Source organism: Canis lupus, chromosome 30 (genome assembly GCF_011100685.1).
Source record: "Canis lupus familiaris isolate Mischka breed German Shepherd chromosome 30, alternate assembly UU_Cfam_GSD_1.0, whole genome shotgun sequence".
Lineage (NCBI taxonomy): Eukaryota > Metazoa > Chordata > Mammalia > Carnivora > Canidae > Canis > Canis lupus.
Genome location: NC_049251.1, coordinates 2,312,803 through 2,330,884, shown reverse-complemented (window position 1 = coordinate 2,330,884; position 18,082 = coordinate 2,312,803). Strand labels below are relative to the sequence as shown.

Sequence of the window (18,082 nt, the reverse complement as noted above, 5' to 3'; positions counted from 1 at the left end):
CAGGTTGTATCATCAGTCAATTCTTCTCCAGTGTGCTAGGCAGCAGCAAGAAAACATCTGGAGGATGGGCCTGGAGAATAAGCATGGGCTCTGGAGACATTTATTCATTCATTCACCCACCCATGAATAAATATTTGTTGAATGTGTATTAAGTTCTAGAAACTGTTCTAAAATGCTGTGATTATATAAATCAAAAGTGTGTAAGAGGTTCAAAACACTTGATCTCATGAATTTTTTTTAAAGATTTTGTTTATTTATTCACGAGAGACAAGAGAGAGGCAGAGACACAGGCAGAGGGCGAAGCAGGCTCCCTGCGGGGAGCCCAATGTGGGACTCGATCCCAAGACCCCAGGATCCCTAAGCCAAAGGCGGATGCTCCACCACTGAGCCACCCAGACATTCTGATCTCATAAAATTTATTCTCTAGCTGAAGGGATACAAAATAAATAACTTATTTCAGATAACAATACACTGTGAAGAAAGTAGAGAAATGAGCAGCATGACACAGGATGGTCAATGAAGGCTTCTTTGAGGAGGCAACATGTAAGCTAAGAGCTGAAGAGGTCAGTTCTGTAAAATGTTCGGGAGAACTTTCTAGGGAAAGGTAACTTCAAAATGAAGTTTCTTTTTCTGAGGAAGGAACAAGCTTAAGGTACAGAAAGAGACCAAGATGACTGTCATGGAAGGAGCAAAATTTATTCCCTATGTGATCCTAACAGGTTAAAGTGTCGAAGCTCAGCACATCCATCAAATGAGTCTACTATCATATGCTGAAGAGACGAAATGAGGGAATATGTATGCTTGGCATAGCACCTAGATAGAGCCTGGTATGAACTCAGAATGGTTCCAATGAACGATGATGAGTAGGATTTTAAGTACACACATGGTTAATGCGTTTTAATGCTTGTTAATGCCTTATCTCCTTTAACATCTGGAAAGAATTAGAGAAAGCAGACTACAACTATGGAGTAGTTTATGTTATAAATGAAACTTTCCAGAATTCATGAGTGTTTCAGATAGGAAACCCTGCTCGAAATTCAACTTCAGGAAGCATTATTAACAGTCAAGGTATATGCACACATAGTTGTAATTACAAAAAATAATGCCTCAGAGGTCTTCAGAGAAATCCGAGGTACTTTGGGATCTATTCAGAACATCAACCTCATTTGCATCTCCAATTTCCATCTTTCCCACCAATCTACTGTACGTCATACCACCACCATTATTTTTTTAAAACCATGTGTCTCAACATTGTACTTTGATGTTGACAATATCCCATATGTCTTTCCTTTAAGTATCAGGTAAGGTCCATCCAGGTAAGCCTGATGTTGAAGCCCATTCCTTTCCTGGACCCAAGCTATGCTTCCAATTTCATCTCCTACCACTTCCACTTTTCTCCCAGGTACCCTGTGCTCCAGCCACTGGGGGCAACATACTGTGGCTTCCTCCCTCCTTACAGCTCTTCCCCAAATGCCTAGGGGATTGGTTTCCTGCTCTGGAAGGAACCCTTTGAACTTCAGATCCTTAAGTCCTTGCTCTGTACCTCTTCCATGGCCCTAACACAAGTATTTTACACAGAGGAAGAGAGTCTCATAAAGAACTTGTGTTACTACGTGTACCAGAAGAGTTTCCCTCCTCTGCTGGGAATGCAGAAGGCCTGTAGCCAGGGGTTATTTCTATGCATTTTGTTAACCCCTGCACCCAGCATAGCACCTGGGGTGCTACAAGGATAAACGTGTGTGGATGGGATAGAGCCTGTAGGAATCTCCCAAAATGAGTCCTTCTGTTGAGTATCAGGAAAAGTTTCTTTCTTTTCTTTTCTTTCTTTAGGAAGGTAAGGAAGGAAGTGAATGAGGAAGGTAAGGAAGGAAGTGCTAGTGGAAGGAGGAAGGTCTTCTGTCAGGGGTTATTCTTGTTAGTAGTTCTTTCTTTTCGTTCTTTCTTTCTTCTTTCTTTCTTTTCTTGCTTTCTTCGTTTCTTTCTTTCTTTTGCTTCGTCTTTCATTTCTTTTCTTTCTTTCTTTCTTTCTTTCTTTCTTTCTTTCTTTCTTTCTTTCTTTCTTAATAAAGATTCATTTATCTATCCATGAGAGACACAGAGAGAGGGGCAGAGACACAGACTGAGGGAGAAGCAGGCTCCATGCAGGGAGCCCAATGTGGGACTCGATCTCAGGACCCGGGGTCATGCCCTGAGCTAAAGGCAGACCCTCAACCACTGAGTCACCCAGGTGTCCCTCAGGAAAAGTTTCTTGAAAAAGAAAACAGAAACTTTAAAAAAGGATACAATTTGGCAGATGAAAATGCTTATGGGGAATATATCTGAATTAGGGTAATTTGCTCACCCCTATTAATCCCCGGTTAAAAAAAAAAAATCAAAGTTTAATCAGCTGAGTTGCATTATCATGCTCTCATCCACATACTCAGTATAGATACACTGCGTGCCTGAATAGTCCATACCAAAAAACAATTAAGTTTCACAAGTAAATTTTCTTGTTTTCAAGGAAAGAATAATTTTTACCTCCAGAAATGTTTTAAACAGCAGTATCGCCTTATGTAAATAGGCTACAAGTAAAAATTCAACAGTTATATTGCTTCAGGCAGACACATGAAACTCTCATTTAAAGCCACATTCGTTCCAAGCAAGGACTATCTGTAAATTTATAACAAGTGCCAGTGAACACCTACTAGAAGGATGTGAGACATGTCAAGTGGAAGAAGCAGATGCAGACGGGCTCATGGTAGGCGCAGGCAATGGCAGGTAGTTCAAACCTGGCTTGAAGAGAGCATTAATTCCAATCTGGAGCACACTGGGTGCAATTCTGAATGCCACAAGGAAGGGCCTGTAATGCCCTCCACATGTAGCAGGGAGGCACTGAGCAGCTACCAGCAGTGGTGTGAGCTGAGCAGGGTTATATTCCACAGGACATGTCAACATTTGGAAAAACTGGCTTAGAACCTATTCCAATGAACAAAAGGTAGCAAATACCATGGATGGAAGGCATGGAACTGGGGGGCAGGACACATCAGAACACAATGGAGTGGCATCACTAACTTGCTACGGGACTGAGGAAACAGACATAAGACCACCCGAGGCTTTGCCACTAGATTTGGAGGAAGAGCTTTGGACAGAAGTAGGCAGAGGGGCCTACGGGCTGGATATGATCTTACCCCAGGGGCCAGGAGCAGGAATGGGAGAGAGGAAGACTACTGGAGAAGGAAGGATTAGATAGACTAATTGGGGGTCAATACCAAGTAGTCCATTAAGGCTTTCCTTTTTCCATGGAAGGATCTTAAAGACACAAGGAAAAAAGGGAAATAAAATTCAGAGGTGGAAGAAGCATTATGAAGAGACATCCTGGTTGAGTCCAGGAGCTTCAGGAAATCATTTCTATTATCTCTCTTCTACAGAGTAGCCAAGCAAGGTTAGGTGACTGGCCAAGAGTCTACAGAGTGAAAAGGCACAGGTACTGGGACTCCTGGGAGGGTGGTTCTGCATGCAGATGATTCTGCTTCCTGGTCACCAAAACCAGTCTGAGTTCCTACATAGGGCTGGAATCAACACCTGGTGATTCTGCTCCCCAAACTCTGGCATGGCGTACTAGGGAACCAGTTCTCGAAGGCATTTATTGTCAAACTCAAAAGCATTGCATGAATCCATTTAATTAGGTAACTGGTGGTTACAATACAAAAAGAGAGCAGTCATTGATTAAGTTACTTTTGGAGTGGCCCAGGATCACTTAGCTCCCTCCTTTTTATATTTTAAAAAACCTACTCTTTCTTGCTCTGACACACACGGACATCCCCTTTATCTTAAGTCCGATTAGCGAATGCCAGCCTACACGCTTCCACGGTGTGCCTCACAGGCCTGATGCAGTCGTTCCAGGCCAGTGTAGCTTTTGTTCCCATCTGTACAGGGCTCATTATACCGACACTCCTGCAGATGGTGTCAGAAAGGTGAAGTGTCAAACCCACAAAGGGGCGACCCCAACAACTCCCTGCTACCGCAATATCAATCATGCTTGGTGGTTTTTACTTTTATCTTCCTCTTCCCTTAGTTGTTCTCTGCTCGCACTGTCAGTTTGGTTAGACTATTTCACCTACACCTCACAATATGTCGAGAGGAAATAGACACACGCTGTGAAAAGCTGGTAATTTTATTGGGTTCCTTTACCTTTAAAAATCTGTTACTTGGTCAAGTCTGGTTTCTGGGCTCCTTTTTTTGCAGGGAAATTGAGGCAAACATTTTTATGTGGTCCTCTGGTGCCTGCTCTGTGCTCCAAGAATTACGTACATGCAGATCATTAGAGTAGTGCTGGGCCCATTAAGATATAATAACCGTCAGCGGGGACACAAAGCAGATCAGTGTCGCAGAGTCCAACTCCCAGGCACACATAAAACCGCACGCCCGCGGCGGGCTTAGGCTCAGGGGCAGGGCTCACGCCATCCTAAGTTCCCGCCGCTTGGGGCAGCTTGTCAGGAGGGGATGCTCTCGGCCCCCAGCCACTAACCCTGAACGCCTGTCACTGGTCGGTCCCCAAGCACACGTACCTTTGCCAACTAGACAAAAAATGCCTGCGCTTGCCACCTGAGGGGCTTCTAATTGGTAAAAAAAAAACCAGCAGTTACTTAAAGGAGCTGTTTCTTTTTTGACTGACCTCTGGGCAGGAAACACGTGGAAGCCTGAGGCAGGAAAGGCCCACTCTGTGGGGTCTGTGAGAGGAGCCAGGGTGAACCTGGCTGCCCCAGTGTGGAAGGTGTGGGGCTGCAGTGGCCTACTGCATGGTGGCTGTTGTTGACTCGAGAAATCACCTCTCCGCAGCCTGGTGATGCCTCCTTGTATCTCCTTCAACTACTCGTTGAACATACTGCACCAAGTGGGTATTTAACAACTGCTTGCAAATGAGCTAGATTTATTCTCAGCCCGTGAAAGCAAAGATTAAGAGGGTGACTTGACTCTATTAATAGAGATTATTTTCTTAACAATGTTAACTTCCCAGTGGCCAACATAAAACGTGGCTGTTTTGCCCAAGTTACTGATATTCTTAGGGCTTGATACATATTCAACTTGTGGGGGAAAGAGAATGAGATGGGTACCATATCAAAGGCAGCTTTGGGACTTTAGAGCTCCCAGGTAACCTAACCCCTCAAAAGTCCCACAAACCTCCCATCCTGATCCCTACCAAGGAAAATGGCAAGGATGTGGGTCATGGAATGAGGCAGTGATGAATCCGAGTGCTGAGGAAAGGCACAACAGGAATATCTCCCCACCTTGTAACAAGGAGGCCATCATGTAAAGACCAAATTCATGACAAAGCTGGGTGAGAGCTGAGAAGGAAGAGGCCTGGCGAAGAGAGGTGTGGAGTAGGGGAGAACCTGCCTCCATTGAGAGCTCTGTTGCTAGGTCTCTTTGCCACCATCAAGATGCCTTACTGGTCCCTACCCGCCACTCCATCTGTCCCTCGTCTAGGGACAGACGGATATAGGGATGCACAAGGCCTAGCTCTATGCGTCTATCCTAATGAAGTGCCAAGGGCACCAACTATGAAAGCAGCTTCAAGTAATCTGTCTACTATACCAGAGGGTGAGTATAGTAGGCAGGCCTTGCTGGGGATACACACTTAATTAATAGCTGCATTTATTGGGCCCTCCCTGTGTTGTTCTAAGTGTTTCATATTTAATTGTATGATGTGGGTGCTATTGCGCTCCCTAGTTTTATAGATGATGAAACTAAGGCATAAAGTCACACAGCTTGATTTCTCAGGCTCAGTTCTATAATCAACACTTGGTCTTAGCCAAAAGGCCAAGAAGTGATTCAGTTCTATAATCAAATTTAATGAACTATGATTGTACTTTTTTTTCAAAGATTTATTTATTTATTCAGGGGGTGGGGAGGGAGAGCACAGATATGTGTGGGGAGTGGGGGCAGGGAGAAAACCTCAAGCAGCCTCCTTGCTGAGTGCAGAGCCTGATGCATGGGGCTCCATCCCAAGACCCATGAGATCATGACCTGAGCTGAAACCAAGAGTCAGGCGCTCAACCAAATGAGCCACCCAGGCGCCCGATTGCACTTCTTTATCCGTTGTGTTAGGCTATAAATAATCACCCCACCTAAAATCCTCACCATCTTAAAAAAACAAAAAAGTCAGCAAACCAACTACCCACAACAGCCTCTATTGACACTTGTTTTTAAATGGCATTACGTGCTCTTTACATTAATCAGCAGCCTCCTAGTGGGAACCATATGTAGCCCATACAACAAAAGCTTCAGTTGTGTATTATACACATCCACAACCTCACCATTATCTATCACTGATACTTAATTCTAATATGCTATCTCAATATACATAATAAAACAATCTCAATTTTAATCTTTGTCAACTATTTGCAGTCATTCAAAATAATCAGTATTGCAGTTAAAATCAAAGCAAAAAGAATTTTTTTTTTAATTTTATTCATTTATTTGGGACAGAGAGAAAGTGAGAGGTGGAGCATGAGTACAGGGGGAGTGGCAGGCATTGGGAAAAGCAGACTCCCCACTGAGCAGGGGGCCAGATGCAGGGCTTCAACCCAGGACTCTGGGATCATGACAAGGGCCGAAGACAGACACTCAACCGAATGAGCCACCCAGGTGCACTGCCAAAAGAATTTCTAAAAAATAGAAATATGGAACCTGAAAAGGCATTGTCTTAAAGGAAAATAAAAATATAAAAAAGATAAACTCTAGACTAACATAAAGTTCTTTCTTGAAAAGATATTAATAAGTATGATTTTATACGGCATGCCGGAACAGACTAAAGAGGGAGGCAAAAGCACAAAGAATGAAGAAATGCAAACAAACAAAAGTTGCCTCCGGACCCATAAAGAATAAGAACTACCTGGGGACTATATTTACAGTCTTCCCTGTGTTACCTAATGCCTGCCCGTGTGGCATGTTAGCTGGTACAGACCTTAATTTGGGCTTTGATGGAAGCACGAGGCTGGCCGGGAGGTGGGAGAAATGACAATCCCAAAGGGGACACTTAACCTATTTCATCTCTTCCGAACACTCACAATCGCTCAAACTTATAAAGCCAAACCAACTCCCAATTCTCACCCATGTTTGGGCATGCCTCGAGGTGCCCACGGTGTCATTTTATAGGTGCAATTAAAATTGTCTATGGTTCAAACCTCAAAGAAAGGCATAGGCAGGGAACTGACAAAACCTCTCCTCCTTCATCCCCTCTCTTCTCTGTAGGGCAGGGGAATGAGAAACAGTTTGGCTTAAGCCGCTTCTGTTCTTCCATTAGTTCTGGTTCTTTTAAGCCAAAATTGCATTCCGGCAGATTGGATGGTCTCAGCTAGTTGCCTTAGGGAAAGTACAAAGAACTGCCCACCCTCTACTTTCTGGACTGAGCTCTGTGAGCCAAGGAATGTACAGCGGTTTAGAAAGAGGTGGGTGGGAGCCCTGCCTCTCAGGTGTCTTAAGACTTGGCAGGAGGAGGAAAAAAAGGTGGGAAAGCGAAGGGAGGAAGTATCAAAGCTATTGTTTCCATTCACAGAGAGATGTTTTTAAAAATTAAGCTCTTTCAATATTTAATAGGTTGGCAGATCCTGGCACCTTTATCCAGTATGTCAGCAGGTCAGGAGCATATAAGCACTTTGGTGGGCAAACCCTTACATGGTATCCTCACTCCTTCTTTTACTTTCAACATACTGTGATTTTTTTTGGGGGGGGGGGGTGCAATTAAATGAAGTTTTATAATTCTAAAATCTTTTTTTTTTTTTAACTAAACTAATCTAGACAAAAGAAATAAGTTGGCTTCAAAAGATTCTGGCAGAGAAACCCCAGAAGATGATCTATCAACAATAAGAAAATGACAGAGCAGACACTTGGACTGCCAGTAAGTTCTCCACCAGCTTGGGAATGAGTTAAGAAGCAAGAACAGTTGAATCAGATTTGTCAGACACTGGCCTCCATACAATAGAATTTATCATGGGAATATGTGAAATGTGGATTTAGATACACTGCCGTTAGTAATGCGTTTCACCCTGTTTACATATTGAGCCTTGAGATTTTAGCCAGTGAGAACCCAGAGCCATCAAAATCAGAATTAGCAAGACCTTTACAAATGATATTAATCTCACTTCAATTCATATTTTGCCATGTGTTTTACAATGTGAATATTAGTTCTGTCACATGCTTACATGACATACATGTTTCAGAGAACACAGCATGAGAAGCATATCCTGAAACGTTTTACTGGCAGGGGTGCACAATACAAATTTTGGAGACCACCTGTCTTTAGTGGAGGGTCTTCCAGGCTAGAATTAGAACACTCCTCAGGGAAATCCTAGACAATTCATGGTGGATTTCAGATGCCTGGTAAGACGTACTCTGTTTTAGACACCTGTCATAATCCTGGACAGAGATTTCTAGAAATAAGGGAGCAAAGTCCAGTGAGCATTCTCAGATCTGGGTTTTAGACTCCTGGCACGTAACTAACTGGCATCCTTTTCACATTTTGACTTGAGACTCCCAAACAGAAAGATAAGTCTTTGATGCAACCAAACTCCCAAACCAAGATTCTGGGCTGGTAGGAAGTAAACTGAAAAATGTTTTATTTTGATGTTAGATTAAATATTATAAATACAAATTCTGAGTGTACGGGAAATTCCAAATGAATGCCAGGAGGTTTCTGGCACCTAGTCTGTTGCAAGGCATACAGAGGTTTATGTCAAGAACAGTCAACAGCAATTTTCCATCTCCCCTGGGAAAAGAATGAGAGGAAATCACTAACATGGAATGAAAACACTAATTTGCAATCATGTAGTCAGTCACTGTGTCCAAGGATGCCAAAATGCTTTTAAATACAAGTCATCCAGTTTAGCAGATGGAAAGCCAGCAAGAAGTAAATCACTGATTCAGAATCTCTCCTGGACCAAACACAAGTGCTGTGGGGATTATGGTGAGTCTCCTGAAACCATTCTTCCCCCACAACCACGGCCCTGTCTTTAGTCATGTGGTGCTTCACACTTTAGTCTGTTTAGGGACATGGCTTTCTCCTACATGATATCCAACACCATTTTGGGTAGAAAGAAACAGATGGGATGCTCACGTTTTTGGAGATGTTCTATCTCCAGCACAGCCTCATCTACTTCGCATCGGGCTAGACTCTTCAGATGCTCATTGAACATGTAAGTTGCAATGTCTCCAGTCATTTCAGACTCACATCATCTAAAAACAGAATTGATTTTCCTGCTTCTACCTATGCTTTTCTTCCTGTATTTCCAGTGTAAAATGTTTTGGTGCCATTCTATACATTCTTGTTGAAGCCAGAAATCCAAGGTGCATATAAGATGACCTCTCCATCACTGCTTGCCTCTGATGTGGCTAAATGGAGCAATTTTCTCTCCAAATAGCCCTTGTATGTGGTCTCCTCTATATTTCTATAGACACAGCCTTAGTTTTGGCCATCACCACTTATTATCTCAATCATCACAATCCCTAACAGGTTTATCTACTTAGTATGATTTCTGTTTTTCCATTCAACAGATACTTGAAGATCATTGCCCCAGGTGCCAGGCCCCATGCAAGTGCTAGGGACACATCACTGAACAATCTCCCTCTTGGAACTTATATTCTGGTGGTGGATGTACATGAAAACATTAGTAGAAGAACAAATGAAATATTGAATGCAGGGTGGAACATAAGAGAATTAACTTAGCTTAAGTTTGGGAGGGTCTCTGAGGCATCCTATGTGCTAAAAACCTAAGAAAGAAGAGAAGCTAGCTATAGAGGGGTGGAAAAGCCTTTCAAACAGAGGGAATGTGCAATGCTGCTCCTTCAAAAAGTGTTATGCCTTCAAAGACACAGAAAAAGAAAAGAACTTTGATTCTTAAGGAATCAAAGAGGACTGCTATGGTTAGCATGCAGTGAGATGGGAAACAAAAACCACCAAGGAAAGTAGCAGGTACCGGCTGGGGCCAGAGCACACAAGACCTTTGGAGGCCATTCTTCCATAGCCTGAGAGGTATTCCGTACTCAGACTTAGGTCACAGCACTGATACTCATAAATTCTCTCACCCTATTACTCATGGGGTAATGTCCAAATTTCATGTGATGATATTCAGGGCCCTTCCAGCCCCATCCCCGAAAACAGCCCACATTCACATGTGATCTATATATTGGGGTAGGGCCTCCTCACATGCCTTCTGTTCTCAGCTGGAAAAACTCCTCTGTGTGGGGGGACCATTGTTTCATCCTTTAAGACTTCACAGGAGAGGTCAAGATACTACTTCCTGTTATTTCAGAGACAGCTCTCTTGTCCTTGTAGGCTGCTTTATGTACCCCCTCTCCCCCACCATCCTGTGCACTCCTGAGAGTGTCAGAGAGTCTGGAGCTTACATGCGGTGGTGGTCATGGTGCCTGATACAGAACGAGCATTCAATCCATATTTACTGAGGGAGGGAAGGCAGGAAGGAAGTTTTGTCTCAATGCACTCACTAGAGAGCAATAGATGACATTCTGATTCCATCTATTCTAAGGTTTAGTCTATTTTTTTAATCAAATTAAATTTCTCAAAAAAAAAAAAAAACAAGTGGCCTTTATAAGTGATACATTACCTCAATTAGTTGTAAACAAGGCTTAATTATCAGAGAAATTCTTAGGAAAAAAACTGTAACATGACATAAAGGAACCAGCTTGCTATCTGTAAGACCTGGATGTACAGAGCTTCCAAAATTCTACTTCTTGAATATACATTATAGGCAGTGTCTAGTGGACAACAGAAAAGTGACCGCCTTTCCCAGTGAGGAAGACAAGGTTGCCTTTTAAGAGTTGAACCAGGAAAAAGCAGATTATCCAGCTCTGGGAAATGAGTATGAACCGACATACCCAAAACTATTATCAAGGTGACCACACTGTCGTCCCAGCAAGGATGAAAAAAATAAAGCATACACAAATATACACTGAGAGAAGAGACAAGTGATATGGACTCAACGATGAACAGATGTGATAAATATTTTCATCATGACAGAGGAAAAATCTTTTCCTGAAGTGAATATGCTCATTTTTTTGGTTTATACATCAGCTCCTTGTGAGTTTGGGAAATATAAGTTAGTGTGTCTGTCTTTGTGCACTGACAAAGGCAAATGTATGGCCAAAGGCTGGAGAACAGTCTCTGGACTGTGGTCATTTCACCAGGGCCGATGTGCTGTGTGACCTTGCCTGGCTGCCAGCTGGCTGGCCCCCGATCAGACCTCACTGCAGCCTCTCTCATGTTAAAACACGCTTTCTGGGCCAACATCAGCACAGGGAGTCCTTTCATCACGATGACAACACAAGGCCAAGTGCATTCCATTCACGACCAGACACAGACTCAGAACGAAATGTAACTGACACAGCTTGGGCTCCTGAGTGACCTTCAGATGCCAGTGTCAGTCAAATGATTCTAAAGAAAAATTAAGCTCGGGTTTTATTCATCTGGAATGCATTACTAAATGAAGACATGGAATAGAGGTGATTTTTTTTTTTTTTTTTTTTTTTTAGAATGTAAGAGCCAACTCTATGATGGGGAATGGAGGTCCTTGAAACAGGAGGAAGAACTAAAATGGTGCCCACAAGTCCTACAGATCTGTGATGCTACAACTGGTATTTCCAATGCTGACACTAAGTCTGCTCCTGCTTCATGTAAGTGTGTTCTTGTCAAGAGTAGAGTCTTGGAGAAGGTACAGGTAAGCTAATCTCTTATCTAACTCACAATGAGCACTCACTCCAATGAGACTCCATGGGAAAGTTTATAGTCTAGAGTTGGAAACTGAAACACCATGTGGCTGGAATGTCTGTCATTATATAGCAACCTGATACACTACAGCACCATGCCTAAGAAGAACTGAATCGAGCCTAAGGTGCTGCTGCCATTAAGAAGACTCATTTCCATGGTGCCATACAGCATGGTGATGAAACCCAGCATGTTTGGTTTTCAACAAGCTTAGGAAGAGTACTGTTATTTAGGATAAGACTCTGCCACTAGGTCTGGAGAATTGCTTTCCAAACCCAGACTACCTCAAAAAAGCTTGTCTTTGACAAAAGATCATACATTTTCCTACTGATTTATCTGTTTATTTTTTTCCCATTTTTCCCCTTTGATGGGGCATCACAGTTTCCTGGTTTGAATTTACCAGAAACTCAATTCTTCTAGAATATCCGGCCCCTATAATCGCTAAAGAATCCTCATCTCATTTTGATGGTGGCCCTGATTCAAATCCCCTCCTGCAACATTTTCTGAGTTTATTATCCCCCCCCTTATGCATTTGCTTCTACTTAATTAAGCTTAAGTATTACAAATAGCTTGTTTACATACCCTGTGACCATCATCTACTTCAGAATATTTTTAGTTTTACGTGGAACTTTTGATGTTTGCAATAAAGCAAACATTTTAAATCTTAATAATAAAGCTCCTTTGAGAGAAGTAGCGTGTGTTCCTCAAGTGTCTTTTGGTTCAGGACCTCTGGAAGTCTTCTGCTGTGTACCTGGGTAAAACAACCCAGAAGCAACACAAAGTAAACCTGAAGGGCAATGTGGTTTGAGAGTATCTCCTCTGTCAAACCCACACTAAACTCAGCTGAAACTATCTATGGGAGATCCTATGACCACTCAGAAAAGATTATTGATGACATGTCCAAATAAAGATTTACATTTAATTGATTACTGAGAAAGGGAAGTATTGTTTTCATGCAAGTCACAGATTTCAAAAAGGTACAATAGTGTTTGGTCTATTTTTTCTAGAGACTAAGAAAAACGTATATAAGTAAAATGTCTTTTTTTTTAAATGTTGTATTTCAAATTAAGCCAAAAGAGGACCAAGTTAAAATAGCATCACTTGAAAAAAAAGAAGGGATTAAGAAACAATGACATAATCAGGTAGATGAAGAAGCAAAGTGTTTCACCATAGAAGTATTCCAGCTAATGGAGAAGAAATGATAGAGTTAGTGTATCACTATTTTGCAAACTTCTAATGAAATAATGAATCTAGGCAAAGATCTTTAGTGCCCACTAACAACATAAAGAAACAAATAGATATTATGTATTTCTTGATATAATATGAAACAGCATTTATGAAACATTCTTCCCCTACTCGGATCAAGTCTGTAGTTTTCAATTAGCAATAATCATGCCATGGATAAGCCTCATTGGCTACAATAATGCCACTGCACAGAGCTGAAGGATCAAGTCTGTAGATCAATCTAACACTTTACAGGAACCACAGAGGACAGAAAAACATAATAAGTGAAAATATGGCAATGCAATCAGAAAATCTACAATGTGGGGAAACTTCATAGGATAAATGACCTGGTTTAAAAAAACAAAAACAAAAACAAAAACAAAAACAAAACAAAAACTAATTACAAAGGAAAAAAAATTATAAAGGAAAAAAGTGAGATATGGTGCAGAAACTTCTAGATTAAAAGAAAATGAGAGATACACAGGAAAGACAACGCACAAAAGTTGTTTAAACCCACATTCAAACTAATAATGAACAAATGGATGAATTAGTGAGTATACAGCTGGGGAAATTAGAACTACATATAGGATGAGAACTGAGAAATCACTGTAAATGTTTTTAAATGCATGACAACTGCACTAGAATTATGCTTGAAAAAGCATCCTTAACTTTTTATCAGTGTTCTGACATTTTAACAGGTGAATTATAAAATGTCTAGGATTTGCTTTATAACACCCTAGCTGGGGAGGGAAGGTACTTCAGATGGAACAAGAGTGAGCTGGTGGTTTTGTAGCTGGGTATTGGGTACATGGGATTTACTATGGCATTCTAATCATTTATATGCTTGAAACTTTTCACAATAAAATGTTGAAAAATTTTAAAGTTGGAAAAAAAAGCGATGGAGGAGACTTACCCTGCTGGATATCCTTCATTTCTAAATGCAAACTAGATATCAAGATTCCCACAGTTTGAGATCGTTTTCCATCCAATAACTTGATGATCTGGAATTTAAAAATAAAATTAACACAAGCTCAAATGACCATGAACTCTTTCAGAAGTATACCAAAAATATTGACTTTTAGATACTTTGATGAACTAAACTGATGCAACAGCCACTCTATTTTAACAAGACTTTAATTTGAAAGTGACTTACCTACAACTATAGACATTTTAGAAAAGAGAGGGAAAACACCAGCCCAAACTCTCTCCATCTAATCTAAGAACTAAAATCTTTATGATACTGTATTCCAATCTTTTTATTGAAACACTTATAAACTGTAACTGCAACATATGTATAATTGTATATACAATGTTTCCACTTATCATTGGATAACATTCCCACATTGTTACTTCTGAGGTCACTTCAGAGCCTCCAATCTTCTTGGCTGTGTCATCTGCCCAGTGGTTTAAGGAAAAGATCAGTGTGATCTCAACTCAGCTGTCTACCAGTGATGCGGCCTTGGAAAAGTGATTTCATGTGTAGGAAAAGTTCAACTTCTTCATCAAGGAGTAGGGCTGGCTATATTTATTTTGCACATTTATTCTAAAAATTACATGGGGTAATATATGTAGAGCACTCATATAGTATATTCTTAACATAGATTATTTAAGTAAAACTTCCCTGTCTTAGGGAGTTGACTTGCTTCATATTTGTGCTATTTTTAATATAAACAATACAATACTTTGTACATTAAACCTTAATTTTAAATTGCTTAGAATTGTTCTTTTATAATAATAATATAGGTATATTAAAACTTTACAAAAAAAATAAAATAAAACTTTACAGTCTTCTTATAAACTCCAAATGCCTTTTTGCCAATTATGGAGAGAGAGCTCTACACAGTTTTAGTCTCTCTAAACCTAGTAAGCCAAATCAGTTCCTTCTAATACATCACACAGTGGCCACTAAGGGGGGGGGGGGGGGGTTGGAAACAATCTTTTGTCTCATGTGACACAACTACAAAAATCGATAGGGAATGCACACAAAACCTGAAGTTTTTTTTAATGTACTTTGTGGGGTAAAATACAAATTAAACTCAATTGCTATGCTTCCCCTTCCACCTAGGTATTTATAAGCTTACATTTAAAATATAGTGAAGACACAGCCAGTAAGAAACATCTATATTTATATTGGCACTAAACTAGCTGAATCACATGCTAGTTAAACAATAAGGAATAATGAGTTTGTTCCAAGATTGTCTAATTATCAATCTATCATATCAGTCAACCCTGAATCAGTTATTGCCAGTCCTTTATCTTTCCTTTCCCTGCTCAGAATGGCTACTTTTATATAACTGTTAGACCTAAAATATAGTAAATACCAAGTTTTCATCAAAATAAAAGGAATTCTGGGTGCCTGGGTGGCTCAGTGGTTGAGCATCTACCGTTGGCTCAGGGCGTGATCCTGGGGTTCTGGGATCGAGTTCCCCATTGGGCTCCCTGCATGGAGCCTGCTTCCCCCTCCTCCTGTGTCTCTGCCTCTCTCTCTATATATCTCTCATGAATAAATAAATAAGATCCTTAAAAAAAAGATAAAAGGAGTTCTGATTTTTTAGTTCAATGTGTTTAATAATTTCAACATTAGTCTTAGAGAAAGATTCTTGGGGGATAAAGAATTTCAAGAGTTTTTAAAAGAAATAAGAAGGTAGGTACTTAGTCTTTTACTTTTTTTTTTATATGAAAGCAAAACCAAAAGAAAAAGAGATTATATATAATCAAATATTTTCTTTAAAAATGCAATTTCTGGCTTTTTCTTAGACTGAAAACACTAATTTTAAAGTGAAATGATTTTTAAAAGTCCAGTACAAAATTAAGAAAAACCACATAAGTTTTATGTAAGTATTCAGCCATGAATTCATTCATTCAACAAATACCTGCTGTGAATCTTTTACGTGCCTGGCACAGCTTTGGACTCTAAGGATACAGAGGTAATCCAGACAGATTGAGTCCTTGCTTGCCCTTGTAAAGTCTGGAGAGCTTAGTTATCTAAGACAGTCACTTTGGTTTTGTTTTGCTTTCTCAAGATTGCCTTGGCTATTTGAGGTCTTTTGTGGTTTCATATACACTTTAGGATTATTTGTTCTATTTCTTTGAAAAAAAATGACATTGGAATTTTTATAGGGATTCCACTGAACCTATAGATTGCTTTGGGCAGTATGGACATTTTGACAATATTCATTCTTCCAATCCATAAACACAGAATACCTTTCCATTTAATTGTCTTAAATTTAATTGTCAGGGTCTTAAACTTTTCAGTGTATAGGTCTGTCACCTCGTTTAAATTTATTCCTAGATACTTTATTCTTTTCAATATGATTATAAATGAGTTTATTTTCTAAATTTCTGGGATTATTCACTGCTAGTATATGGAAATGCAACAGATTTTTGTATATTTATTTTATACCTTGAAATTTTACTGAATTCGTTTATTAGTTCTACTGGTTTTGGGAATAGAGTCTTTAGTCTATATATAAATTAAGGTTATTTGCAAATAACCTTCTTCCTTCTTCCTTTCCAATCTGGATGCATTTTATTTCTTTTCTTTGCCTAAGTCCTCTGGCTAGTTCTTCCCAGTATTGTGTTGAATAAAAGCGGTAAGAGAGGGAGGACATCCTTTCCTGATCCTGATTCAGCCTTGAGTATGCTGTTAGCTGTGGGCTTGTCATATATGGCCTCTATTATGTTGAGGTATGTTCCTTCTCTACCCACTTTATTGATATTGAACTATTCTTGCAGGCCTGGAATAAATCCCACTTGTTCATGATGTATGATCCTTTTGATATATCATTGAGTTTGGTTTGCTAAAATTTTGTCAAGGATTTTTGCATCTATGTTTATCAAAGATATTGATTGAGCTGTGGTTTTCTTTCTTTGGTGGTACCCATGTCTGGTTTTAGTATCAGGGTAATGCTGGATTTGTAAAATGAGTTTGGAAGCATTCCTTCCTCTAGTTTTTTGGAAGAGTTTGAGAAGGATGCAGTTTAGATCTTCTTTGAATGTTCGGTAGAATTCATAGTGGTGCCATACGGTCTTGGCTTTTGTTTGTTGGCAGGTTTTTTATTACTCATTTAATCTCCTTACTAGTAATCAGTCTGTTTAGATTTACTATGATTCAGTCATAGGAGACTGGGTTTCTAGTGATTTATCCATTTTATCTAGAATGTCCAACTTATTGGCATGTAGTCATTCAAAGTAATCTGTTATATTCCTTTGTATTTATGTCTTATCAATTGTAACTTCTTTTTCACTTCTAATTTTACTTATTTGAGCCTTTCCTCTATTTTTCTCAGTGAGTCTAGCTAAAGATTTGTCAATTTTATTTATCTTTTCAAAGAACCAGCCCTTAATTTCCTTGATCTTGTCTTTTTAATCTCTATTTCATTTATTTCTACTCTGGTCTTTGTTATTTTGTTCTTCCTACTAAATTTGGGCTACATTTGTTCTTTTTCTAGTTCCTTCAGGTATGAATTTTGATTATTTAAGATTTTTCTTGTTTCTTGCAGTAGGCCTATATCTTCATGAACTTCCCCCTTAGAACCACTTTTGCTGCATCTCATCGATTTTAGCATGTTATATTCCTATTTTCATTTGCCTCTAGGTATTCTTTTATTTCTCCCTTGATTTCTTTGCTGACCTACTGGTTATTCAGTAGCATATTGTTTAATCTTCACTTATTTGTGATTTTTTTCCACTTTTCTTCTCGTAATTGATTTCTAGCTTCATACTGTTGTAGTCACAAAAAAATGCTTGACATGATTTCAACCTTCTTAAATCTATTGAGACTTGTTTTATGGCCTAACATGGTCTGCTTTGGTAATGTTCCATATGTACTTGAAAAAATTATATATTTTTATTGTTTTTGGAAGGAATTTTCTGTGTATATCTGTTAATTCCATCTGGTTTAATGTGTCATTTAAAGCCAATGTTACCTTATTCCAGCAATTCTACTAAAAGGTATTTATCTGAAGAAAACAAATACACTAATTTGAAAAGATATATACATCCCATTTTCATTGCAGCATTATTTATAATGGCCAAGATACGGAAACAACCTAAGTGTCCATTGATGGATGTGCAAGTGAAGAAGATGTGGTATATATA

At 39.7% G+C, this 18,082-nt stretch overlaps 1 protein-coding gene, 1 long non-coding RNA gene and 1 pseudogene across 32 annotated transcripts in view; 1 reads left to right on the top strand and 2 right to left on the bottom strand.

Moving 5' to 3' along the window:
• The window catches only part of FMN1 (formin 1), a 433,671-nt gene that overhangs the window by 161,095 nt on the left and 254,494 nt on the right, over positions 1 to 18,082 (bottom strand). For all 30 annotated transcript variants that reach the window (XM_038579933.1, XM_038579922.1, XM_038579921.1 and 27 more), the window contains one exon: positions 13,896 to 13,983. In XM_038579933.1, coding sequence (XP_038435861.1) covers positions 13,896 to 13,983 — 88 coding nt within the window. The remainder of the gene's footprint in view (positions 1 to 13,895; positions 13,984 to 18,082) is intronic.
• Positions 11,297 to 18,082, top strand: part of LOC111093319 — a 101,372-nt gene continuing 94,586 nt past the window's right edge. For both annotated transcript variants that reach the window (XR_005381412.1, XR_005381411.1), the window contains exons 1-2: positions 11,297 to 11,413; positions 11,527 to 11,711. This is a non-coding gene — a long non-coding RNA (uncharacterized LOC111093319). The remainder of the gene's footprint in view (positions 11,414 to 11,526; positions 11,712 to 18,082) is intronic.
• On the bottom strand, positions 13,081 to 13,199 carry LOC119866994 (annotated as a pseudogene).